This window comes from Drosophila sulfurigaster, chromosome X (assembly GCF_023558435.1).
Source record: "Drosophila sulfurigaster albostrigata strain 15112-1811.04 chromosome X, ASM2355843v2, whole genome shotgun sequence".
NCBI classification, from domain to species: domain Eukaryota; kingdom Metazoa; phylum Arthropoda; class Insecta; order Diptera; family Drosophilidae; genus Drosophila; species Drosophila sulfurigaster.
The window spans coordinates 22,848,922-22,876,149 of NC_084885.1; the positions used below are offsets into that span (position 1 = coordinate 22,848,922).

At 39.1% G+C, this 27,228-nt stretch overlaps 1 protein-coding gene across 7 annotated transcripts; it reads left to right on the forward strand.

Annotated features, from left to right (window-relative positions):
- LOC133848962 (syntaxin-binding protein 5) lies at window positions 1–27,179 on the forward strand. Of its 7 annotated transcripts, none has more exons than XM_062284729.1 (24): window positions 7–381; window positions 5,244–5,706; window positions 5,952–6,049; window positions 6,900–7,088; window positions 7,161–7,295; window positions 8,218–8,281; window positions 8,342–8,549; window positions 8,611–8,686; window positions 8,748–8,902; window positions 8,989–9,170; window positions 9,282–9,446; window positions 10,131–10,442; window positions 10,522–10,661; window positions 11,711–11,888; window positions 15,728–16,622; window positions 23,181–23,297; window positions 23,367–23,489; window positions 23,566–23,685; window positions 24,495–24,944; window positions 25,010–25,118; window positions 25,183–25,269; window positions 25,339–25,434; window positions 26,438–26,562; window positions 26,672–27,179. In XM_062284729.1, exons 2-24 carry the CDS (start codon window positions 5,584–5,586, stop codon window positions 26,926–26,928), a joined length of 4,404 nt encoding a protein of 1,467 aa, XP_062140713.1. In that variant the 5' UTR covers window positions 7–381; window positions 5,244–5,583; the 3' UTR covers window positions 26,929–27,179. The 7 variants fall into 7 exon arrangements, with proteins under 7 accessions (XP_062140718.1, XP_062140719.1, XP_062140713.1 ...); XM_062284732.1 differs by lacking the exon at window positions 15,728–16,622 and adding an exon at window positions 20,537–20,825; XM_062284731.1 differs by having other exon boundaries at window positions 7–201.
- The last annotated feature ends 49 nt before the right edge of the window (window positions 27,180–27,228 follow it).

Sequence of the window (27,228 nt, forward strand, 5' to 3'; positions counted from 1 at the left end):
TTGTTTACTTGTCGTCGTTCGCGTTAGTGTCTTCAGTCAGCTTCAATTGCTACGATTGCGCTGTAGTTGTACAACAAATTTTGGAGAGAGACAGAGAGAGAGAGAGACAGAAACGAAAAGAAGGCAAAGAAAACGAAGAAGCAGAAAACATTTTGTGTGCGCGTTTTGGACGACGTTCTTCTCTTCTTTCTCTCGCTCCAGGTGCGAAGTTGCAATACGCGAAATAGTTATAATTGCGTCGTGCAATGCATTGGCATTAACTAAATTGGCCACGCGTGCCAGGTGTCAAACAGTTTGTTGTCATCCATTATTTTGTTGTTTTCTTTTTGTTTTTTTGTACATTTGCTACATTAAGCAACGCAGCGGACAGCAATGAAACAGGTGGGCGCACTTTTTGTGGGGGTGTCGTATTTTTGTGTGGTATTTGTTGGTATTTTGTTTGGTATTTGATGTGATGTGGACAAAAAAAAACGCTGCTGCTGCTGCTGCTGCTGCCGATGATGTTATGCGAATGAATTGTGCAAGGCAAAATAATAATAATAAAAAAAGAGACGTGCTGTTGTCCAGTTTAGAAGAAAAATAGCGTCAGCGTTTTTCTGTCCCCCTTTTTATTATTGCAAATCGCACATCAAAACACACACACACACACACATACATACATGCACACATCTGCTGATAAAAATGACAACATGTTTTCTATGCGAGTGTGAGTGTGCTGTTATTTGATGCCTTTGTGTGACAGTGAGTAACAGCAGCAGCAGCGGCGTTGACCGCGGCAGCATCATAAAAAAAACAACTATTTGAGCTGAGTGAATCACTTAAACTAAAATGATGAAGTCTTTTATAATCATACATACACACACACACGTATTGCGGTGGGAGGGGCGCACAATCGTATTGTTGTTTATGACGCCCTCATATCGCTCTGACCGCCAATTGTCGACTGCGACAGAGACGCCGACTGCGGCTGCGACAGCGGCATCGGCTGCTGTTGTTGGATGAGTTGCGCGTGCCAGCCCAACAAGTTTCTTATTGGGATGATAAACTGTGCGTGATTGTGTGTGCGCAATGCGTTTGCGTATGTGTGTGTGTGTGTTCCAAGATGATTCCTGGGCATATGACGCAAGAGCTTGTGCCATTTTTTTTTATTGCATACTTTTCTGTGTGTTAATGGGTCGAGTGTACACACATACACGCGCGCACACACACACATACACACTCGCTGTGTGAGAGCTGTTATTAATATGGCCGTCGAAGCTACGCTGCTGGCCATGTGTTAGAACGAGAGGCAGAGAGCGAGAGTGATTGTAAGTATGAAAAGAGAGAGAGAGCACATTTTACGGCATAACTCATTACAATTTCAATGCAAATTTTTTGCCATTAAGCTGCGTGTGTGTGTGTGTGCGTATTTACATTTGAGTTGATTAAATTTTTGTGATGTATGTCGAGAGGGAGTGAGGGGGGGGATTTATGGTGTATGTGTGTGTGTAAGGACAACAAGTATTGATTGCAGACCAATGGGACGTCAGGATTGCCGCTGGGCGCCCACAAAAAAAAAGGAAATATTGCGCACTAGGCCTAGCGCAAAAAAAAATCAAAGCGCTGCTCTGCGGCAACCCTAAAACGATGCCAAGCGACGCGACGCGACGCGACGCTGCTTTGCATAACTGACCAACTCAGTGAGTGTGTATGTGTGTGTATTTCACATATACATACACAGTTGAGAGGCAAGCGAAAAGTGTTGAACGTGAACATGAACGTGCACGTTCAGTTTCAGTTTCGACTTTCCTTTTGGCCAAAAAGAACGTGCAAACGTTTTCCTCCTCTTTACTGTGCATCACAGTGAATTACTAAACTTAAAACAAAAAAAAAACCAAAAAAATAAATAAATTTATAAAAGACACCCACGCATTAAAACACCTCTAAATTATGTACGTTAGTTTAAATAAAATCAAAGTTACTACTATTAGCTCCAAAGGGGTTTGTGATTAGCTTGTTGTGGGTGGCGGAAGGGGGCGAGGAATTGTTTGCTTTGCGCTTGCTACCTCAACAGATTTATGTGTGTGTACGCGTAACTGAGAGTTCCTCTGTGTATATATGTATGTGTGTGTGTATGTGTGGCAATCGTGTCATGTGACCGCGCGCGCAAAAAAAACACGAAAACGAAAAAAAAATCTCGATTCCTCGACACTTTTATCCTGACAACGACGACGACTACGACGACAGGGGGCGCCACCTCGTAGCGTAAGCATGCGCATCAGCGCAGCTACTACGACACAAACACACACAAAAAGCATGAAGATTTTGCATTTGCTTAATATCCAATCAGTTGACAGTGCAGGAAGGAAGCAAGAAACAGTAAAGCAATAACAATAACAACAACAGCGCCCAGCGTTAGGCAACAATAACTGTAACACAAGTGAGAGAGAGAGTGAGAGCGAGAGCGCGTTAGTGAGTGAGGGTGGGAGTTGGGTTATAAGAGCAGTGTGGGAGAGCGCGTGCCAACCAAGAGAGAGTTATAATTTGTGTGTGTGGGTGAGAGAGACAAAGAAAGAGCACTCAGGCAGGGATGACACTGACACGAGCGCGCGCTGCTAAAACGTCCTCGGCCTAGTGAGCAAGCTCGGCTCGTCTTCGTGTTCGTGTGTTCATGTGTGCTGCTCTCGCAAGGTGCAAAAAATGCCTTTACACACGACGCGACGTCGGGACGAACGATCCAGCAGGAGCAGCAGCAGCAGCTGAAGCAGCAGCAGCTCAGCAGCTTTGGCATCAGTTTCAGCTTGAGCAGCAGCTCCAGTTGCCAACTAACAACCAGCTAACCAGCAGCATTTTTCTCGTCTTAACATATCCCCCGTGCGTGCGTGTGTATGCGTATTTTACTGTGCCTGTGTGTATGTTTGTGTGCTTGTTCTTGAGACTTTGACTTCGACTTTCGACTCCGTCTGCGTTTTGTGCCGTTTGTCTCGTTGTCGTTGTCTCCTTGTGTGTGTGTGTGTGTGTGTGTATGTGATTGAATCTCTGTCAGCGTGCTTGTGTGTGTGTGTGTGTTTTTTCTAGTGAAAAATCAATTGATACACATATTTTTGTTTATTAGTGCGCAAAAAATGTCTTAAATATGCTATGAAAAATACCAATGTGAATAGCTAACCAAATATATAAATATAAAAATAAAAACAATTACTAAACAAAAGTCAAGAAATTGAAAATAACTTTTATAACGCAATTGTTTCAAGTCGTGTGTGGTTATTTTTTTTCTGTTGTTGTTGTGTACTAAAAGTTGTTACCACAAAACGCACAAAAAGTATAAGAATAAGGAATACGAATATAAAAACGGCACAAAGAATTGACGAATCAAAAGAAGAAGCAGAAGAAGGAGCGGGCGCGGGCGTCAAGCGTATATTAATAAAGATGTAGTAAACCCCCCCTTCAACCCTATCAATCAAGTGAGTAGCAACAAGCAACTTGAACTAAAAGAAATACGAAACAGAAACGGAACAAATCGCAAGTTTCAAGTGTGCGTGTGTGTGTGTGTCTGAAAAATCTGTAAATCGAGGTTATCTATACGTGCACACATACACATACACTTCTCTAGGCATAAATACATGTAATACATACACATACACACACATGCGTAAGAGCGAGAGTCAGAGAGGCGCTTGTATGTGTGCGAGTGTGTGCTCAGCCTCCCAACTCCAAGCGCGGTGTTTACACAGGCAACAACAACAACAACAGCAGCAGCAGCAAGCGATGGTATTTTAATCATCATTAGGCAGCACACACACACACCCACCCAACGTCGTTGTCGTTGTCGTCGGTCAGGCGCCAATATGTGTGTGTGTGCTTTTTGTTTGCGCAAATTAAATTTAAAGTATGCCAGCGATTTTGCTTTTCTTTTCACTTTTTCTTTTTTTTTTACTGTTGCGCGCTTCGTGTCCTGACGACCCAGCTAAATACACACACACATATGCGAGCAAGCAAGTGTATGTGTCTGTGTGTGTGTGTGTGTGTATGTTTGTTCGTTTGTTTGACAAAGCGTAAACAATTGCAAATAAGAAAAAGGCAACATGGCTGCGATGAGTGTGCGAAAAATCGATTTGTGTGCCATCCCAAAAATAAGTGCAAATACACACACACACTTACATACACATAAGTATATATCTGTATGTATAACCTATATATCCATATACATAAATTTACTTGTCTGTGTGTGTGAGTGTTTGTCATGTTGTGCAACAACATGTGTGGCAAACAGCGATTTTCAATTATATCCATTTAACATTTGACTCTTGACACTGCCCACAGTCACATTTATCACACACACACACGAACACACACACACACACATTTCATTACCATCCCCCATTGGCATTTTAATGCTGCCATCTCACTCGCTCTCAGTTTAACAGTAACAGTAGCTGTAACAGAGGCTGTGCAAGCAGCGACGCTGGCGTCGAAAACGCAGCTCGCGTTTTATAGCGCGCACCTTTTGAATGTTAGCACCCCCCCTTCCCTCTCACCCAATCACAGCAATTGCAGTGCAAATGAAAACGAAAACGAAAATGAAAATGAAGATGACACTTGAGCAAAGCGTTTGCTCAATTCATTTATATCGTTAACGATAAATGTACATATATGTGTGTTTTTTTTTTTTTATTTAGTATGACTAATGTGTATAGTACAGTGTAATGTAAAAACTAAATTTAAAGTAAATAGAATGAAGAGCGGGAGATAGGAGATAAAGAATGCCAATGTGTGTATGTATGTACATATGTGAGTGTATGGCGATCTCATATCGCAAAGTGATTTATTTAATTTGAGTCTTGTAATTTGGTTGAAGCACGCACTCAAAGATCGAAAGCAACAAGTTTTATTGAGCACAAAATGTGTATTGAAATCATGATGACCTCTAAAAGATAAGAGACCTCTTAATGGGCCACCTCTTCCCCTCCCTTGTCCTTTGTTGGCAGCTGAAAAGTATGCTAACGATTTTGTACCTTGTGGTTTTTTTTTTTGCTCTCGTTATCCGTTCAATTGTTCGATGTGTGCGAGTGTGTGTGTGTGTGTATGTGTGTGTGTGTGTTTGCACTATTGCATCATCACATTGTCAGACAGGAATTGATGAGTGTTGTATACATGTGTGTGTGTGTGTGTGTAAGGCATTGTTGTAAGCAACAATCCATTAACACGGTAACATGCAACAAAACTTTGCGATTAATGTACGATGTACTTTTCTTTGCTTACAGCTCTTAATTCGACTATTGCTAACCTAGTTTCACTTCCCCAACAACTACAACAAAAACAACACACAACAAAAGAAAACTCCCCGAAATAATAATTAAAGCAAACAAAGGAAAAAACAAGTGAATAAGGAAGAAGAAAAATAACTGCAGCAGCAGCAGCAGCAGATTCTTGAGATTTCTCATCCTTCCTGTGAAAACACAAAAGATCTGGCTACAAAAAAAAAGAGCTACAAAGCTTAGAGAAGAAAAAAAAAAGAAAGCAACCACATTTGGGTTTTTTTTTTTGGAGAATATCTAGAGCAGGCAGCGGGCGAAGCGGAGGACGCAGACTCATGTTAGAAAAATGAAAAAGTTCACATTCAAAGGAGTTCTGGATGGATTTCGACAAACCGTACAGCCTCAAGCCATACGACAGGAGCAGGAGATCCAGGAGCAATTGAAGGCCGATCATTTCACACTCAAGAAAGTAAGAGAAAGAGAGCAACAGAATAAACTAGTGTGCAAAAGAAAGAAAGAGAGAAATGTTAATGAACATTTGTGGTAGCTAGCGGATGTTTTATTTGGTAGTTGTTTTGCAATCGTATCTATCATAAGACACACGCGGCTATCACAGAATTGTTAGAAAAGCAACAAACAATAAATAAAAAACAACTCTCGATCAATGTTCGTTTATCCACAATTAATTCAAATTGATTAATTCTTTTTTTGCAGACCTTTCGCCATGGCTTCCCATTTTCACCCACATCCTTTGCCTTCGATCCAGTACAAAAACTATTAGCGATTGGTGATAAATCCGGCTATATACGCATGTAAGTAGTTTCATTTATTAATCATTATTTGCTAAAAGCAAGCTAAGGAGCTTGAGCTAGACAGCAATCATTCAATTGTATAGGAAAAACAAGTTAGCTTGATCAGTTAAATTTAAAAGCCATTTGGTTTGTGTCTTGGATAAGCATTGGTTTGTATAGTAGTTGAACTTAACGAAGAAATATATAGGATAAAGTCCGTTTGCTTAGTTAAATTTCTATGGAATATAACCACGTGGTTTGTTTCTTGGATAAGCACTTGTTGCAGCGCATGCTATGATTTGTATCGTGGTTTAACTTAATGAAGAAATATGTAGCTAAATTTCTGAACGATTCAATTTCCTCCAAAAACTTGTGTAGACATCGCAGCCTCTTGGTCCTTACCATAAAAAAATTAAAGTAATAATTTAAATATGTAGAAAGTTAGTTACCTTGATCAGTTGCATTTGAAAGCCACGTGGTTTGTGTCTTGAATAAGCACTGGTTTATATCGTAGCTGAACTTAATGAAGAAATACATCGAAAAAACTTGTGTAGAATTTGCAGCCTCTTAGCCTTACCTATAAAGAATTGTAGCAATCATTTAATAATATAATAAAAACTAGTTAGATTGATCCATTCCATTTGAAAGTCACATGGCTTGTGTCTTAGATAAGGTTTGTAACATGGCTTAACTATACGAAGAAGTTTGCATAATGATCGAATTTCCTCAATGAAGAAATTGCAGCCTCTGAGCTCTTACCGTTAGTGTCAGTCACTAAGAAGATATAGATATATCATTTATAGATAGATAACACATATAACACATTTAATAGATGTAAACAATTTAATTGACTTGGACTTTCAATACGCAGCTTGGGACGACCGGGCGTTGACGCACATGCCAAACATGAGGGTGAATCCGAGTGCGCTGTGCTCTTTGCCCAATTCCTGGTCAATGAGGGAGCCCTGGTCACAGTCACCGCCGATGACACCATACACTTGTGGAACATACGCCAAAAGACGCCGCGCATAGTGCAGAGCCTCAAATTTCAGCGCGAGAGGTAAACATTTCCACTGATATTTATCACTTATTTCAATTGAATACAAACTATTTTCTATATTTTGTAATATAGGGTCACATGCATACACTTGCCCGTGGGCAGCAAATGGCTGTACGTGGGCACTGAGAAGGGAAACATACACGTCGTTCACATAGATACATTTGCACTTAGTGGATATATTATTAACTGGAATAAAGCAATTGAAGTGTAAGTATTCAACTGATCAGAATAAAGTTTGTGTCTTTGAAACACATGCCATGGTTTGTGTCGCAGCTGAACTTAACGAAGAAATACATATTGAAAAAATTTCGTCTTGTTGAACATTGCCAGTAAATTAATCTCTGATATTTAAGCATACGTTTAGCTTTAAAATGCATGTCTAGATTTAGTCTGATTAGCATGAAGTTCATGTCTTCAATAAGCCCTGGTTTGAGTAGCAGCTGAACTTAACGAAGAAGTGTAGTTAAATTCCTATATTATAGAATATTGACATAAAATTAATCGCTAATATCTAAGAATACGTTTTTTGCTTTAAAATTCTTGTCTAGATTAAGGCTGATCAGAATGAAGTTCATGTCTTCAATAAGCACTAGTTTAAACACATCCTATGGTTTGTGTCGCAGCTGAACTTAACGAAGAAGTATAGTTAAATTCCCGTCTTTTAGAATATTGACACCAAATTAATCTCTGATATCTAAGAATACGTTTAAGCCTTAAAATTCAAGTCTAGATTTAGTCTGAGCAAAATTAAGTTCATTCTTCCATAAGCACTGGTTGAAACACATGCTATGGTTTGTGTCGCAGCTGAACTTAACGAAGAATTATATAAAGCAATATTCGCTTATGTAGCTAAATTCCCACCTTATAGAATGTTGTCACCATATACATTTCTCATCTAAGAATACATTTTTGCTTTAAAATTCATGTCTAGATTAAGTCTGATAAAAATGAAGTTCATGTCTTAGATAAGAATTGGTTAAAACACATGCTCTGGTTTGTGTCGTGGCTAAACTTAACGAAGAGATAATCTTTCACATGTATCTAAGACGATGCTTTATACTTTACATTGATTTCATGACCATTTCCTACTTTTTGTCTTTAAAATTGATTTGTGTTTTTTCTATTTCAGGGTTAGAACTAGTCATCCAGGTGCTGTGATTGCGTTATGTGATAATCCATTGGATGCAAACAAGGTAAATCAATGCTTTGTACTTACTCTTTCATTTAATTAATCTAATTGTTGCCATCAACAGTTGCTTATTGCATTTGAGTGTGGGCTGCTTGTGTTATGGGATCTGAAAGCGAAATGCGCTGAGATACGATGGCAGGCAGCCGAGGCGGTTAAATCATTGGCCTGGCATTATGAGGGCAAATACTTTGTATCATCGCACACAGATGGTTCCATTTGTTCTTGGCCCACCAAGCCGCAGCCGAAGCCCCAGTCCCAAGTTTGTCCGCATGGTGAGCGTAGAAACTAACAAAGTTTCGATAAAATAACAAATCGTATTTCCATTTCGTATAGCAAAAATCAACAAGGATGGCAATGCGGAAAAATGCAAACCGATTTATAAAGTTGACTTGAAGTCCAGCACAACTGGGTAAGAATTATAATTCAATCAAACAAGGAGATAGCTCACTCAATTCTTTTTTTCTCGGTAGCGAAACCTTTACAATTTTCTCTGGCGGCATGCCATCGGAGAAGGGCTCAAAGTCGAATTGCATCACCGTTATGGTGGGTAAGACCACAACTGTTCTGGAAATGGAGCATGCCGTTTGCGATTTCATTACGCTCTGCGAAAATCCCTGGCCCTGCGGTTAGTCTTCAGTTTGTTGTACTTGATTTGATCACAATTTTATTATAATATCATAATTCATATCATATTTGCTTTTGCGTTTACAGAAACACAGGAGCCATATGCGATAGCTGTGCTGCTTCAATATGACTTAGTATTAATAGACTTATTAACGCCCGGTTTTCCATGTTTTGAATCGCCTTATCCAATGGACTTACACGAATCACCTGTTACATGTTGCACATATTTAACCGATTGCCCATCGGATTTGGTTCCTGCTTTCTATTCTGTGAGTACTCTCTCTCTCTCTCTCTCTCTTTCTCTTTTCATTTCGAGTATTTGTCTTTGTTCTCTTTCTAATTTGTTTGCTTGATATTTCTTATTTTTTTATATGCTTCAGGTTGGTCGCACAACGACAAGTAAAAAAACGGGCTTCTCGGAGCGTGAATGGCCCATATCTGGCGGGGAATGGTCACCTGCCTCCTGCAGTTATTCGGAGATTGTTATCACAGGACATCAGGACGGCAGTCTCAAGTTTTGGGACTCCGGCGCTGGCACACTCCAGGTGCGTCTAAAGAGAGGAAATCACTTTGATAGCCACTCAACTTTGATAGTGAACTCAACAAAGCTTTCAGATTGCATACGTTGCAAAAGGATACACAATGCAATAAGCATATTGTATTGTTTGAAGTCTACACAATGGTCTTGTTAGCCATTCAATCTATGTCTGTGTATAGAACATATTGTGTTCACTAACTAACTGACTGTACAGCAAAGCTATGAACTAAGTGTAAGAGCTAGGAGGCTGACAATTCAACTGAGTGAAAGGGAAATGAAGTGCATTCATTTGTAATTGTAATTAGAATTTTAATTGAAATTGAAATTGAAAAATCAAAACAAATTCTGTACATTCAATGTAAGAGCTTGGAGGCTGAAAATTGTGCCTAACATAATAATATCCAAAATTGAGTGAAAGGGAAATTAATTGCATGCATTTAAATTTTTAATTTCAATTGATAATCTTAGGTACTATATAATTTCTGTTCATTCAATCTAAAGTGTAAGAGCTAGGAGGTTTTCAATTCAAGTTCTTAGTCTCAGATTCTGTAGATTCAATATATGCCAGTATATAGATCATTTTGTTAAGCCAATCCAAAGTGTAAGAGCTAGGAGGCTAAAAATTGTGCCTAATCGAGTGAAAGAGAAATTATTTTGATGTATTTGTAATTGTAATTCGTAATCTCTGCAGATTCTGTACAAACTGAAGACAGCCAAGATGTTTGAGAAGCCGCGTCACGTCAGCCACGCGACCGACAGCGATAATCCATTGGCTGTGCATTTGATATTTTTGTGCTCGGAGTCACGTCGCCTCTGTGTCGCCGGTGCGATGGGTCAGGTAATGTTGTTCAAATTTCGCAAGGTCGAATCGACATCGGAGGTCCTGGTGCTCGAGATACCAATACTCTATGAGAATTTTGATGACAATTATGGCACCAGTCCCGAATGCGATTTCCTAACCGGACATCAGGTGCAAAAAACCGAATCAAGTGATTCAGATAAGGTAAGGTGGAAGGTGTGGAAATAAGGTTAATAATAATAATGCGAATTAACCTTCTCACTCTTCGTTTCTCAAATCATAGACGGAGTGCACGCTCAAGGTGCGTTTTGGGGCTCAGCGTAAGCCGCCGGGATTTCAATCCCAATTGGTTTGTTTGACCACGGGGCCGAATCGTCGCACCGTGCAGGTTACCTCGTTGTGCATCAACTCTAGCTATGGCTTGTAAGTAATACACACCTAAAAACACACACACACACTCGCTCTCTCTCTCTCTGTCTCTCTCTCGCTCAATACACACACATACACGTACACACACACACAGCGCCGACACGCGGACAAAAAAAAATAAATCAACTAGTGAAGTATTTGTAGTTTTTGTATGCGTATATCTATATTGTGCATGACACGTTCTCTGAAAATAAAACCAAAAAAAAAACGCCTGACAAAACAAAAACTTAACTTAGCGTCTAGTCGAACAGTAACAATACCCTATATCTATATCCTCCACCAACGCGAACGAATCGCCAACGTTGTTCTTAGATCGCGCACACCCTTTCCCTAAAAAAACCCCGCTTAACTGTGATTTGATTTGTCTTGCCTTGCCTTATTGAACGTAGTTGCCAAAGAGAACGAGAACAGATGGAATTCGTTACTCGTTACTCGCTACTTGCTGTAGCTGCTGCTATGTTACAATCGACAATCCGACACACTCGTTACTAGTTATACGTACATCTAGAATATTTGATATAGCTGCTATTACTCGTTACTCGTCAGTCGCTACTCGCTAGTCTCTGTTTTTGCCTTAAGCAGTCCACGTAGTTACAAATATACAGCTAGAACGAGTACGAAGCGAGTGCATTTGCTCCTCAACACTCGTTACTCGTTACTCGCTACTTGAGTCTCACTCGCTACTCGTTAGTTTGATACTCCCTCTTTGCGTTCTTACGTTTACTAGTCAAAAGCTTTAGACAGTACTTTTCCGACGACTGACCGACTTTAGTGCCTGGTGTTTGTGTGCGTGCGTGCGTGTGTGTGTGCAAATGTGCGTGTGTGTCACGCAACAATGAATTTCAAGTATATCAGAAAATTATATTAGATTTTTGGTTTGTGTTTTATTGAATTGGACTTTTTGAGTTCTGTTCGGAATTTGGCCTTTTTTTTTGTTTCGATTTCCATTTTCATTTCAAATTTTTTTGTTGGTATTATTTTTGACTGTATGCCGTTGTGTTATTGTGACATGATGCCGTGTTCTTATCTTTTTCTGTTTATAGAATGGCTTATGGTACCGAATATGGACTTGTCATAATTGATATAATCCAAAAAATTTGCCTATTGAGTGTTGCATGTCCCGATCTGTATGGCGCACACGATCCTTACTCGCGAACACCAAAAAGTCCCAAACGCATTGAGAGCAAAGAGGAGCAAAGTCGTTCGCCCAGTTCCGATCAGGTAAGTGATTGATTGATTGATTGAACGTTACTATAACTACTACTGATGATGATGATGATGATGATGTTGGCTCTTAACCCAAATGCTAAATAATGACAATTGATTGATCATGATTGATGACATTGGATTTGGCCAAAGTAACTATTATTGAGCACTCAACTGATCCATGATTGTGCACAATAATCGTGAGCAATGATTGATCAGTGTTAAATGCTGTTGCCGCCTTCAATCAGTGACAAGCACACATACATACACACAGACACACACACACACACACATACTGAGAAGCACACCGACACACGCACATACATACAGTGACAGACAAATAAAAACACACACACTCATAAAGTGTTAGACAAATTGACAAATATCTGAGCCAACAAATAAGTAATAAGCAAAACAAAAAAGAAAAATTAACTACACGCATATTTTAATCAACTTACAATATATTATTATATATATGCATTAATGATTGATTACTAATTTTATGATGATTGATGATGGACATGAAACATGTAGTACAAAAAAAAAAATAAAACAATACGCATTTCTTTTATTAGTTTACTAAGCTAACTTATTAATACCGTACTCGTAAATATTCCCCCGATCCCACCAAAACTCCCCCTCAAACTGCCAACCATCCAAAAAAGTAAAACATATATAACAAAACACACACACACACACACATATTTGCATTTGTCTGGCATTTTTTGATTGAAGTGCATAAGAAAGTTTTTAGTTTAAAGACACAAACACACTTTTCCCTTCCCTTGAGTTTGATCCCCTCATTTTTAGTACAAAATAACGAGACAGACATCCACACAACAAAAACAACAACAAGTACAACTACACACACACACACACACACACACACACCTGCAAGCAAGCTACATACAAAAGTGTTTAGCCCAAAAAAAACAAATTTTATACAAAATATACAAAAAGCATTTAGACACATTTCTCTTACCATCTAAGTAACTATCTCTCTCTCTCTTTACAAAATATATAAATAAATATATATACATCTATTATAATCTATATATATATATATATCGTACTCCTATGTAGCCTATATACAGTTATATATATATAATATACTTTATTGCCCAAGTAGTGGTATTTCTTTTAAATCGTTATCTCATTAGCATTCATTTTACTTTCTCTTCAAGTATGTTTATCATTTTGTTTATCCGACCTAAACGCGTCCCGGGTCTAGCTCTATTTCTAACGCTCTCTAACCGTACAACTAACTTTCAATCTCTACCTCTATCTCTCTGTCTGTCTCTCTCTCTATATTTAGAAGTCTCAATGTCCTTGTTTTTTTTTCTTAATTTTTTTTTGGCACTTTGATGCTTTTAATTTGCTAGCGAAATAATAACTATTTTCCATTTATCTTATTTGCTAGCTATTTAGTAATTTATCTTTTAAATATACGCTATATAGTGCCGTGATTGATTTTGATTGAGGAACAGTGAACTTTCAGGTCCTTTCAAATGCGCTCTCTCTCTCTCTCTCTCTCCATCTGTCTCTCACTCTGTGTCTGTTTTCAAACTAAAATCGTATCATTATTTGACCAAAGAAAATGCACAAATGTCTGCATGGTAAATCATAATTGATTGATTGATTGATTTAATATGTATTTAATGTATCATACAAATTTAAAGTAAATTATTTGAAAATTCATTTTAATGCACATACACATACATAATATGGTTTTAGATGGATGTGTGTGTGTGTGTGTATGTTTTGCACGTTGCATCGACTAACATTGGTTGATTGATTGATTGATTGTTACACGCTGTCACATCTCACCGCTCGCATCGCATCGCATCGATATTGTTGTACATCATTTGATTGATTGGTTTTTGATTGCTCTTTGTGTTGTGCGTCACATCTCTCTGTTGCCTCTCTCTCTCTCTCTCTTTGCCTCTCACTCTCTCTCTCTCTGTCTGTCTCTCTCTCTCTCTTTGTTTCTCGATGAGAAACCTTAGCGTACACCCAACAAAGACCTACATTTATTTCTCTATTCTCTCTCTCTGTCTGTTCTCTCCACTAAGTAGTTGTAAAACTGTATAAACATCAAGTTCTTTTTGATTGATTGATTGATTGATGTGCGTGTTTTTCGTGTATGTGTGTGTGTATAAGTATGTTTTGTTGTGAGGCCTTGAAGTATTAATCATTAAATCTCAATTCCATACATTTGTACATCTTTTCTGACAACAAATAATCGATCGTCTAAAACCCAAAAACACCCAATAAAAAAAAAACATACCAAATCAATCCAACCACCCTCCGCCGATCAATCCACCAAGCTAACATTTCTTACTATCCACATTCTAATCTAACGAATTCAAAAACTAAACTAAAAATCAAACTAAACTAAAACTAAACTAATTAAATTAACCAACCAACTAATCTAAACTTAACCTTAAACTACAACGATTAATTGTTTATAAGTGTTTATGTATAATTGCCCATTGATTGATATTGATTGACATTGATTGATATTCTTACTATATTCATTACTATTCTAAATTAGTTCGTAAATTATATACATACATATTTAAACCATAAAACAAACAAAAAACGAAAACCTCGTTAAATTGCCTGCGGCATAACTGTTATATTGTACTACATTCTACCACCACTATTACTGTTCTACGTATAACAGTCTAAATTATAAAAAAAAAAACAACAAAACAAAACGTTGCCTAAACTCCAAAGTTTTCCCCCCAAGTTTTCCGCCTCCACTCTGATTGTATGTACTTTAGAGTTGTGAAGTTGAAACGAAATGTCAACTAAACCCTGTTTTTTTTATCCCGTACTCTTCCCACCCACCTTCTTCTCTCTATCTAATATCTTTCTATCTCTCTCTCACAAACACACACTCTTTCTCTATCAATCCCACTTATATAAGTATCTCTATCTCTCTCTATATATATATTGAATAAAATTAATTACACAACACACAATATTTGCGTCTGAAAGCAAAGCAAAAGATGCGTCAGACAAACACACAACAACAACAACATCAACGAGAAGGCTGAAGAATGCAACGAGTAAGACAAAGTGAAGTGCAAAAGCAGCGTAAAGTAGATCATGACTGAAATTCTATATTAGAGATTGAAGCAATTCATTTGTTTTCATCAAATATTTAATTGAATATGCGATTGCTTCAATCTTATCTTTGACGAGTACGAATTAGTTCCAACGAGTGCGAATTGGTTGCAACGAGTATTAGTTTGTTCCAAAAAGTAATAGTTGGTTCCAACGAGTGCAAATTGGTTCCAACGAGTACAAGATTGTTCCTTCCAACGAGTGCGAGTTGGTTCTAACGAATGCGATTTCAGCACATCATTGTCGCAAAACTTGCATTTGCTTTATTACTTAACAAGTTGACTAATATACGATATTTTATGAATTTCTGACTAACAAATGTAACGAGTACATTGCACTCGTTAATTCGTGGAACGCTTAGCAAGCTTTTAATGCTTAATTTCTGAACAAATCGATAACGCGACCAACAAATTTAGCCTAGGAAATTCGACTCGCTACTTTACGCTCGCTCTTGGCAACTCGTTATAGTTCGTCTCGTTCTCGTTTACGATCTCGTTGTTGCTGTTGTCGTTTGTTGCGTTTAGCGCTTGCCTCGTTTTTGTTGCTTTGCGCACGTCTGTTTTTTTGGATTTGTCGCCACGCCCCTAATAAAAACACGCTCCCCCAAAAACAATAAAAGAAATCTATACAGTTTAAGTCGTCAATTTGTTAAGCCGCAACGATATTAAAACTTGTGCCAACAAACACCCCTTCCTCCCCTCAACCCACTCGTCGATCTCTAGCTTAACGACACCACAAGTCCGGACAGTCCATCGATCGAATTCATACCGGAGGCAAACGAGGCGTCTGTTTGCGGTGCGGCACCAGGATCAGGAGCAGCGGCAGCGGCGGACTCATCAGCATCGGCATCGCGACCAACGTCGCCGCTGGCCATCGAACAGGTGATCAACAGCAGTAAGGAGATGCTGATCAGTGGCGCTCAGGCGCAGATGGGAACAGCGGCTGCATTGGCGGCCACCAAAAGTCCGCAGCGAGATGAGGCAGCGGCGGCGACGGCGCCAAAAGCTGAGCTGCAAGATCGCCGCAAGTCGATGTCATGGAAAACGTTCAATTTAAAGCGTCAATTATCGAAAGTCAATATGAAGATCGGCGGCAGTCTCAATCAAGAGCTGGAGGCCATCAAGAGCGGCAGCTCATCCATTTTCTATGCCACGCCCAAAGAGAGTTCGCCCGAGGGCGCCAGCGAAGAGGCGACGCCAGGCGAAGCGCTCGAATGTCGCGAAGACGATGTCGGCTTAGCTGCAGCGACTGCAATGCTCAATTGTGATACTGAGGCACAACAACAGCAGGCGGCAGTGACGCCGACGCCAACGCAGAAGCGCGTCGATTTTGAGCAGCCGCCAGAGAGCGGAGAGCGACCCAGCAATTTGCCATTAAGCGAGCAACAACAACAACAGCAGCAGGCGCCATTGAAGCCAACGCGTCAGAAATTCAAAGAGAAGGCACGCGATCAACGTTTGCTCTCAGTGCCCAACATCAAATATCAGCCTAGAGAGCAACGCGCTGGCTTAGGCATTGGCATAAGCAGCGCTGCCAGCGGCGGCAGTGGCAGCGGTGGGCGGGTGAACAAGAACGATGTGTCGCCAATGATGAGCGGCAGTTTATCCAAAAAAATACGTAAGTATGCCAGTCAAAAGCTCAACCTAAACTCTCCTCTCCCAACTCCCCCCCTCTCTCTCTCTAACTCTCTCTTTATTTCACTGTCTATCTCTCTCTCTCTCTCTCTCTCAACGACCAGCACAAAAAGGCAATTTAAGCGATAGTGTAATGAAAAAAAAAAAAACAAATGGCAGTCAATGCGTGTGCCAAAATTCTCTCCTTCTACTTTTTGGCCGACCCCCTCGCCCACGACCTGACCCACCCTCAATTTCGTTGACAACTGCGGCTGCGAGAGAGCGAGTTGTGTAGAGTTGTATATTTGTATTTGTATTTGAATTTGAATTTGCAAGCACCAGAGAGAGTCGAACGTCAAGTTTAGTTTCAAATTATCAAACACACAAACACATACACACATACAGAGTGCTGCTGCGACTGCTGCTGATGCTGACTGCTGATTTACAAGATTTACGATTTACCATGGGCATATTTGTTGTTCTCTTTTTCTTTTTCGTTGTTGTATTATTTAGATTGATTTTGATTTTTCGTGTTTGTCGTGTGCGTTTCTTACTTAGGTCGTGTCGTCTCCATCCTCGCTCCATGTCTATCTCCCACTCTGTCTCTCTCTATCTCTCTGTATTTCTCTCTCTCCCCCCCATGTGCTCTTTGTGCTCTGGCTTTTATACGGATGCTTTGTATGTATTGGTATGCAAGCCGTAGTTAATAAACACTCGTATTGTATTTGTTGTAGAATATGCAACCGAAAATAATAAGAATAAGAATACCCCTTAACCTCCACCCTCAACCCCCGCCCCACACTTTTCACTTAGAGAGCGTAATTAAAAAAAAAAAACGAAAACAAGTTGAGTTTTTGGGGCTGCTTCATTTTTTGGTTTTTCAAATTGCATTTTGTATAGTGAACAACAACAATATAACAACTATAACAACAATATGTAGCGAACTTTTATATTACAACATTTAGCAACAACAACAACAACTACAACCAAATACAATGATAATAAAACAATAAAGTTAATCATTATAATACTACGTAATAATAATAATAATAATAATCATAATACTGATAAGCGCAACATGCACCAAAAAGCAAAAACAAAAACTAAATGAAAATCAAACTGAAATTCAAATTGAAATTCTTATCTATTGCTTCTTTCTCCTCTTCTGACAACTAGGCAACGGATGCAGAAGAGCTGCAATATAACTGCCTTTATGTGATTGTATGGAAGTTCTTTGGTAATTCTAACAACAACAACAACAACATTCACAAATGCACACACACATACACATACGAGCACCTTCACTGACTCACACACACACACACACTCTCACTTCGCACTTGCAAAATTGTGAGTTGTAGAAACGAAGAAGATGATGTGAAGAGATATTGAAAATGTATCACACACACCCACACACACATAGACATGCATACACAACCAACTTACACATAAACACATACACACACTTATGTTATGTATTTATACTTAGTAGTGTGACCTCAAAATCTGATATCCCCGCGTCTGTTAATCCCCTCTCCAACCCCCTCCGCCCAACAACTGAAATGACAAGAAAACAAAGCACCAAAGTGGCGGCAATAAGAGATTATCAAAGAACAAAAACTTAGAATTATGAATGAAGACAAACTGTAAAATCTCTCTTTCTCTAACTCCCACACTGACTTTCTCTATCACACTGTATCTCTCTCTCTCTCTCTTTCTTTACTCTCTACTCTAAATATACATAAATGTGTGTATATGTATGCGTGTATATACCAAAAAACAAAAATAAATCAAAATACAACGCCTATTATATAGTATGCATAACTGTTGTAACCAAAGCAAAAACCAAAAAAAAAATAACAAAAATACCAAACCACACAAGAAAAAACCACTTAAGCATAACATATTTGTCTCACCCAAAAAATTATCCTCAAAATCGTATTCTGTGTATGCACTGTGCAAAACAAAACCAAAATTTCCTAAAGGAAGACATATACAATTATATATTCAAATTTACTAAATGGGTTGTTAATGACTGTTGTTACGTTACACTTTTCTGTGTGTCAAAGTTCCATTACATTCAACTTTATTCATCATCCAACACTATAAAATATCAACAACGACAAATACCAACATACAAACATAAGCAAATATAAAATCCAGCTGTGAATATTCCCGGCTCGTTTTACCAACATACAACGTAAAACTACAACACCGCAAAACAAAAGCGTTTCTATGACAAAGCAGCGTCCGCCATTTTGTTGAACGAACAAAATACCAACAACAACAACAAAATACTACAATTTGAATGGCTGTGTGAATGCGTGGGCTTTGTTTGCTTGCGTTCGCTCTGTGAATGTCTCGTCTCTGTCAACTCCCAACCCACCACCACCACACCACACCCCCTCAAATATCGATAGTCGATAACTTGTCGTGTGTCCCTCGTTCGCTGTGAATTGCCGCGAATATCGATTGCCAGATTGTGATCGATTGAGCGTACTCTGTATATTCGTTATCGATAAATATTGCGATCATTAGTTTTGTTTCTCTAGTGCCTTAAGCTTTATTAATACTAAACGAAAACTCGTTCCTTTTTGTATATACGAATTGCTTTCAATTTCGTTTTCTTTTTTTTATTCTTGTTTTTTTCGCTTTGTACTACTTTTATTTCGTTATCGATAAAAGATAAACCAACAAAAAAATCGCTTGCAACGCCATTTATCGTTGCTTTGTTTGCTCTCCACACACTGTACAAAATGAAAAATGAAAAAAAAACCGTCAACCTAAATAATAATTATAATAATTAAGCCATCTCTTGAAATCAAAGTCATGTCATATTATGTATGTATAATACAACTACGATATACTATATTTCTAGGCTTCTATCGTTTTTGTAAGCAGTCTATTTATGTTATATCATACACATACACATATATATATGTATATGTAATTACTCTTTTTTACCATTTCAAATTTACTATTATTATAATTATCGAATTAATTACTGTTCTTGTTCTCGTTGCGCGTGCTTTAATGTCTCATATAACATACAATATATGTATTTTTTTTTTTCGTTCCTGCCCCTCACCAGCCGTTGTGCTCCCCACTCTCTCTCTCTCTCTCTCTCACACACAAACACTCTCTGTTACTGTCTCTCTGTCTATCAAAAGTCTCTCATAAGTGTTGTGAATAATAATAATAAGAAAACAAAAAATTTGTTACTTCCAATTCAGTTTCATACACATTGTACCATGCACAATCCACCTATCGATAGAGTTATCGTTATCGATACCAAATACATTTGCATTCACCCCTCTCACTCACACACAATTGCTTGAATGGCACTCCACAAAACCATCAACAACAAAAACACTTGACTGCAAATATTAAAACGGGCAGCGGGCATTATACTACTTTCTCACTCTCACTCACTCACTCACAATGTAAGTCACTACTTCACACTGCTCACATACACAGCAAACAAAACAAAGCTTACACACTCTCACACGCACACGAATACGTTATGCATTCGTTTAGTTTCAATGCGCGTTCCCCTTCCCCGCCTCTTTCCCCACACACAAACACATCACAAACGAAGAAATGAAAAAAAGAAATAACGGCAAAAAGTATGCTACACATTCACTCACTCACACACACACACAAATTATATGTACATGTAAAACACACACACAACCGCACAGAGCAAAGAAAACAAAAAAAAAAAAGAAGTAAAATAATTAACGAAAAACGAAAACGAACAAGAACAACAACAGCAACAACATGAAATGAAATGTTATGATGCTCCATTCCAATCATTTAGTGCATTTATCTCTCTCTATTTCTCTCCTCTTCTCTCTGTGTGTATCTCTGCTCTCTCCATTATTATTGTGTTTATTTTCTTTGCAAATATTTGAGCAGATCAACGGCAGTGCGACTGCGACTGCGACTTCAGCAGCGCAGCAGCAGCAACAGCAGCTTCAGCTACAACAGCAGCAGCAACAACAACAGCTACAGCTACAGCAGCTACAACAACAGCAGCAGCAACAACAACAACAACAGCAGCAGCTTCAGCAGCAGCAGCAGAGCTTTGGCGATGCTCAGTCCGCAGCAGCGACAGCAGCAGCAGCGGCGTCGGCGGCGTCGACGTCATCGTCGGCAGCAGCAGCGGCGTCGTCGTCGTCAGGCGTTTATGGTGCGGACGATGCAGGTGCGGGTGTTGCTAGTGGCGGTGTCGGTGGCGGTGGTGTTGGTGTTGGTGGTATTCGTGGTAGTGGTGTTAGTGTCAAAGCTCTTGCGGGCGGCGGTGGCAGCGGCAGCGTTGATCAACAACAACAACAGCTGCAGCAGCAGCAACAACAACAGCAACAACAGCAGCAGCAACAGCTGATTGGCTTCTCTTCGTTTGACGCCGAGTCCTCCGGTGATTGGGCAATTGCAATAGCGAGTGGTGGTGGTGCATCAGCAGGTGCGCATCATCAACATCAATATCAGCATCCGCATCCGCATCAGCATCAGCATCAAACATCCGTTATACAGCAACAGCAGTCAGTGACATCGTACGAGTCCCTAAAAAAAAGTCCAAATCTCAAGGTGGGAGCACAACAGAAGAGAGCACTGTTAACCACCCAAGTACAACAACAACAACAAATAGAACAACAACTACAACAAGAACATCAACAACAAACAAACAAGAACTGCAAGAACAACAACAATTGCACCCCAACAACAACAACTACAACAAAAAAGCATCTCTTCGTTTCGCTCTCTCTTAGTCTTTATCTATCTTAACATATGTCTCTCTCTCTCTCTTCTCTCTGCATTTGCTAGTACATCAAATACAAATGCAAATTTTCTTGTCTGTGTGTGTAAGCAATGAAAGTCCATCACACGCACCCACACACACACACACATACACACATGGCACGCCACGCATTAAACTTCACTCACACGTACACGCCCACACACACACATGCACACGCAGGCAGCAGCACATTGCTTGTGGTTTGCCAAACTCTTTCTCTCTTGCTCTCTCTCTCACACACACACGCTCTTTGTCTGTCTCTCTGTTGTACTCTTCAGTCTGCTTCCCTCTCCTCCGCCGCCCACACCGACGGCGCATTTAGTTTTTGTTTTATTTTTTATTTTGATCGCAACTCTCGGAAATCGTTTTTATATATTGTTATTGATTTTCGTTTTATTTATTTTATTAATTTTCCTTTTTGGCTAACATTTGTAATTTGTGTCAGTTGTTTGCTCATCGTTGGTGGGCTGGCTCGATTGATGGAGGAGGGGGGCGGGGTGCTTTTGCTCAGCAGCAAGATGGCGGCCTGTTGACTGTTGCGCATTTCGTTTGCTGCTTGATGTTTGAGGTGTGGTATTAGTAGTAGTAGGGGAGGGGTGGAGGGGGAGGTCTAAGGATTGTGGAGGGGGGCTGGGGGTTGGTGTCGTTTGCATATGTTTGTAAAAGGATGGATTCGTTTCTTTGCTCGCTCGCCTCTTTCGCTCTCACTCTCTCTCTTTTGACTTTAGTCTTAGTCTGACTCACTCGCTCGCTCGCTCAATCCTTCCGCTCGTTCGTTCGTTCGCTCGCTCGCTCGCTCTCTCTCTCTCTCTCTCTTTCTCTCTTTCTTTCTCCCTACTCTACTGTCTCTATATATCTATTTCTTTCTATGACTGTCTCTCTCTCTCTCTCTATATATCTCTTAAATATGTTAATGTAATTTGTTCACATATACAAACACACACACTCTCTGTCTCGCTCGCTCGCTCGCTCTCGGTATTTGTGCACGCTTCTAATTAGCAACTAATAAATAATTGCAACAACAACTACAACAACAAAAGCAACAATTTAAAATGCAACAACAATAACAACAACAACAGCAGCAACAACTACTAATTGCAATATCAAAGCTCGACAGCAAATTCTGCATTGGCAAATCGTATTTTTGCATAGTTCACACGCACTCACACACACACACACTTAACACCTGAGGACACACACACACACTCACACACATAAACAGTCACTAACACACACATACATTTTCACATAGATCAACAACAACAACAACAATAATTAGCAGTCTAGTGAAAATAATGCAGCAAGAAAAGAACAAAAAAAAATAAATAAATAAAAAACAAATAAACAATCGACAAAAAAAAAGAGAAACTAAATAAATCGATTAACATAATTACTAAGCAAAAGTTATGCCTACTACCGCCCGCCGCTTTCACTCTCTCTCTCTGTTTCTCTCTTTCTCTCTTGATCTATCAGTCTGTATTTCCTTACTTCATTCCTTATCTCTCTCTCTTTCAATATATATTTCTTTCTCTCTCTCTCTCTATAATTTAAATTCTATAAATTCTTTCTCTCTGTTACAAATTGTATTGTGTAATCGTTTGCCTCTCTCTCTCTCTCTTTCTCTCTATCTGTCTCTTTCTATCTCTCTCTCTCTCTTTGCTGTCCCGTTATAAATATCGTTATCGATAACTCCTCATTTATATCGCATTTGCAATAATCGTTGTCTCAACCACACACTTCACTCCCCAATCCGCCTTGCAGATAAATTGGATGGCACATTCTCGAGATCCAGATCGTCATCAATGTCCAGCATTGATATGTCTTCCTCTGAATCTGTTACCTGTTTAGCTTTTATCGAGAGTTATGCTAAACGCAATGGTAAGTGTGACCAGTTAAGAAGAATAACCATTGCATTTATCGATATCGATATTTTGCTCTCTCTTCTAGATATTTTATCGCTCGTTCCTACTTTGTGGATTGGAACTAGTTTCGGTTCAATATTGACATTGTTCATCACAATGCCGGAGCGCGATATGCGCAAATCGCAGCCCGTCTTGGTTACAATTAACGGTAAATTTATATTCATTTAATTGATTATGGACTGTTGTATACATTTCTGTTTCTTGTTTGATTCTATTTTTGGTAGGCGGTCCTGTGGTACGACTCAAAGGCTCCATTACTTCCATGTCCTTCTTGGACTCTTACGGCTCGATCATACCCTACACGTTTGAGCCTTGGCGCGATGAGAACAGGGACAAGAAAGATCGTAAATTCAATGCACAATTTTATCTATTATATATATATGATAATGAATCGGTTTATATCGATTATGGGTTATGTGCTGCATAACAAGCTGACACTCTGGCGGACAAAGGCGTTGACATGTCATGAGTGCTGTTGGTGTATTTCTAAGTTGTCCGCTAGAGGGCGCTCTCACAATCTGGCACTAGCGGACAAAGGCACTGACATGTCATGACTCATGAGTGGTTCAAGGGCTGACATGTTTGTCTGCTTGGCACATAACTGATTCATTCAAATCTTCAAATATGAAATTGTAGTAATCACGATGTCCGCTAGAAGTCGTTGGCAATCTGACACTCTGGCTGACATGGCATCTAGCAATTCCTTACCTCCTGAATGGTACAAATCTGATTAATTCAAATTTTTGAATATGAAATTTTTGTGATCAAGATGTCTGTCAATCTGACACTCTGGCTGACTACAGCACTGACATGTCATGAGTGCAGTTGGTGTCCGCTAGAGGGCGCTAGCAATCTGAATCTGCGGCTGACAAAAGCACTGACATGTCATCTAGCAATTCCTTGCCTGTTGAAATATTGTTGTCATGGCGATGTCTGCTAGAGGGCGCTCTGTCAAGCTGACACTCTAGTGGACAAAATAATGCCATGAATGCAATTTGTGTCCGCTAGAGGGCGCCTTGACAATCTGACACTCTGGCTGACATGTCCGCCAGCAAATCCTCACCTGCTTCACACGTAACTTGATTGACTGCAATTTTCGAATATGAAATATGAAAACAATGAATTGTAATCATTCGCTAACTCATTCTTGCAGGCACTCCCACTAAGAGCAGCAGCCGCACCAGTCCCACATTTACACCAACAACTGCCAATACAATATCAAACACTTCAGTTGCTGGCGGTGCGGGGGCAGCTGGCGGTGGAGCAGCGGGATCAGCGGGGGCTGGTGGCGGAGGCGCCTCTGGCGGCAGCGGAAGCGCACCTGGAGGCGCAACTGGAGCTGCAGCTGGAAGCGGCGGAGGCGGCGGCGGAGGCAGCAGCGCAGGTGGCATCAGCGGTGGCATCAGCAGCAGCAGCGCCAGCAGCAGCGGCATCAGCGGCAGCGTTAGCACCGGCCTGGAAACACTCACCGATCGACAATATATCGTTATAGCCAGCGAAAAGCAAACAAAAGTCTTCGATGTGGCAAATCAATGCTGCATCAATCGCATACAATTATCGGAAATGGATTTTGCAGTCAAGGCAGAAACTATCACGATGAAAGGTCTTAATCTATAAAATAAACTAGTTTAATCGAGAATATTATTAAAGTTAAGTTTTCCTTTCTAGATGGCTCTTGCTTAGCAACCTATCTTTCGAATGGCCATCTAATGGTACATAGTCTTCCTAGTCTAAAACTGTTATTGGATACTGATTTCTTACCGCTTATGGACTTAAGGTGAGCTAAAGATCTATGTAACAATATTATCCAATTTCATTTCTTGCCGTTTTTTTTCTTTCAGTTTTCAAACCAAATGTAAACAGGGAATTGTCGATCCAATGCTTTCGATATGGGGTCAACAGATCATTGTTCATGAAGATACAACTCAGTGAGTTTTCTCTGCTTTATAGAATCCTTCACTGTTATTTAACTTCTCTTCTTTTATTTTTTGTTGTAGAATATCAAAAATATTTTGCTTTAGTCATAAAGGTCATGGATTGTACATGGCATCGCCCACCGAAATTCAAAAATTCACGATATCATCGGAATTTTGGTAAGTCATAATTAAATTCGAAATAACGTCATTGTAATATTTTTAAAATATCTTTTATATATAGGGTAGAAGGGTATTAGAACTTTATAAATTTAAAAATTAGACAAAAACTAAAGAAACCTAACCAGATTTTTGCTTGTTTCTTGTCTCAATATTCAATTTTACAAAATCAATGGCAAGCGATCAACTTACAAAAAAGAATATGAAAAAAAACCGTTATGTAGTTTTGTTTCTGTCGCACTGCTTTTTCAAAGTTCACACCTGTATGTAAAAGACAAAAATAGTCATCTCTGACTTTATTCTTGATCAGCGTCAGCAGCCGAGACGAGACAGACAGATGGACATGGATCTGTCTGTCCGTCCGTCCGTCTGTATGAACACATAGATCTCAGAGACTATAACAGATAGAGCTAATATTTATTTTCGACAGCATTTGTTATGTTAGCACGCAGATCAAGTTTTATTTCAAATGTTCGCCCACATATAAATATACCAAATATAGCCATTGGTATATTCTTAGTATTTGCGGAATATTAATTTGTTGTATTCAAAAAAATGAATTGTACCAAATATAGCCTTTGGTATAGTTTTAGTATTTTTGAGGTATATTAATTTGGTATATATTCAAATTAATATTGAAATGTTTTGCTTTTACATATACAAAATGGGTATAAGATATCTCACAGTCGAGCCTTTGATATATTCTAAGTATTTTTAAAATATATTATTTTGGTGTTTTTTTTTTAAATATAATTGTACCAAAAATAGCTTTTGGTATGATTTTAGCATTTTTGAGGTATAACATATTAATTCGGTATATATTAAAATTAATACACAATGGGTATCAGGTATCGCACAGTCGAGCACACTCTAACGTATCATTCTCAATTTAAGTGTAATATATTCCAAAGCTAAAACTCTGCATTAACAATAACATTTTTGTAGTTATGTGTATTTTACAAATTTGCTTAAAATCATTTCTCTTTGCCTCTTTGAATTGCAGTCAATTTATTTTGGAGATGATGGGTGAGTTATATACGGTACACGAAATGCCCGAACAGCCGAAGGAGGGTTTCTTTAAGGGTCTATTTGGCGGTGGCGCCAAGCTTTTGGATCGCGAGGAGTTATGTAAGTAAATCTACTTGTAATTGGTTTAACTTTTCATTTCTAAAGATTTCTTATTTCCATCTATATTGCATATTTCTCCTATCTCAAAATTCTCCTTTCTTGCTTGCAGTTGGTGAACAGAGCGGGAAAGCAAATCGTTCCGTTGCACGGCATATACCCGGCCCCAATTTGGAGCAGTTGGGTCAACGTGCTTCCACAGCGGCGTCGGAAATTAGCCGGGCGCATCAGTTGGCCATGGAGCGTGGCGAGAAGCTCAATTTGTTGGAGGAGCGCGCGGAGCGTATGGCCAATACAGCTCAAGATTTCAGCGGTACAGCGCATCAATTAATGCTTAAATATAAAGACAAAAAGTGGTATCAGTTGTAAAATATCTATTTTAGGAGCCAATTCTACCACAGTTATTGTAATATTGCTTTTATAACACTTTCTACTACATTACGAGTAAAGTACACTTATTTAATTTCTGTTTTCAAGTCGTCACGTTATTTACAAAAACAAAAACAACAAAAACCAAAAAACAAACAAAAAAAACAACAAAAAACCAAACAAAAAAACTGTTTTTAATAAAAATATATAGACCAAAAACAAACAAAAAAAAAAAAAAAAAAACAAACCAAGTTTTCTCTGTGTTTTCAATTCAAATCCAAAGCATTTCGTATTTTTCAG

What these genes read in the sequence shown, in the direction of transcription:
- LOC133848962 (XM_062284729.1), top strand. Translation starts at nt 5,584, where the DNA reads ATGAAAAAGTTCACATTCAAAGGAGTTCTGGATGGATTTCGACAAACC. An exon ending in TGGTTCCTGCTTTCTATTCT is followed by an intron (nt 9,171 to 9,281) that starts GTGAGTACTCTC and finishes TATATGCTTCAG; the next exon opens with GTTGGTCGCACAACGACAAG. An exon ending in CGTCTTGGTTACAATTAACG is followed by an intron (nt 23,490 to 23,565) that starts GTAAATTTATAT and finishes TATTTTTGGTAG; the next exon opens with GCGGTCCTGTGGTACGACTC.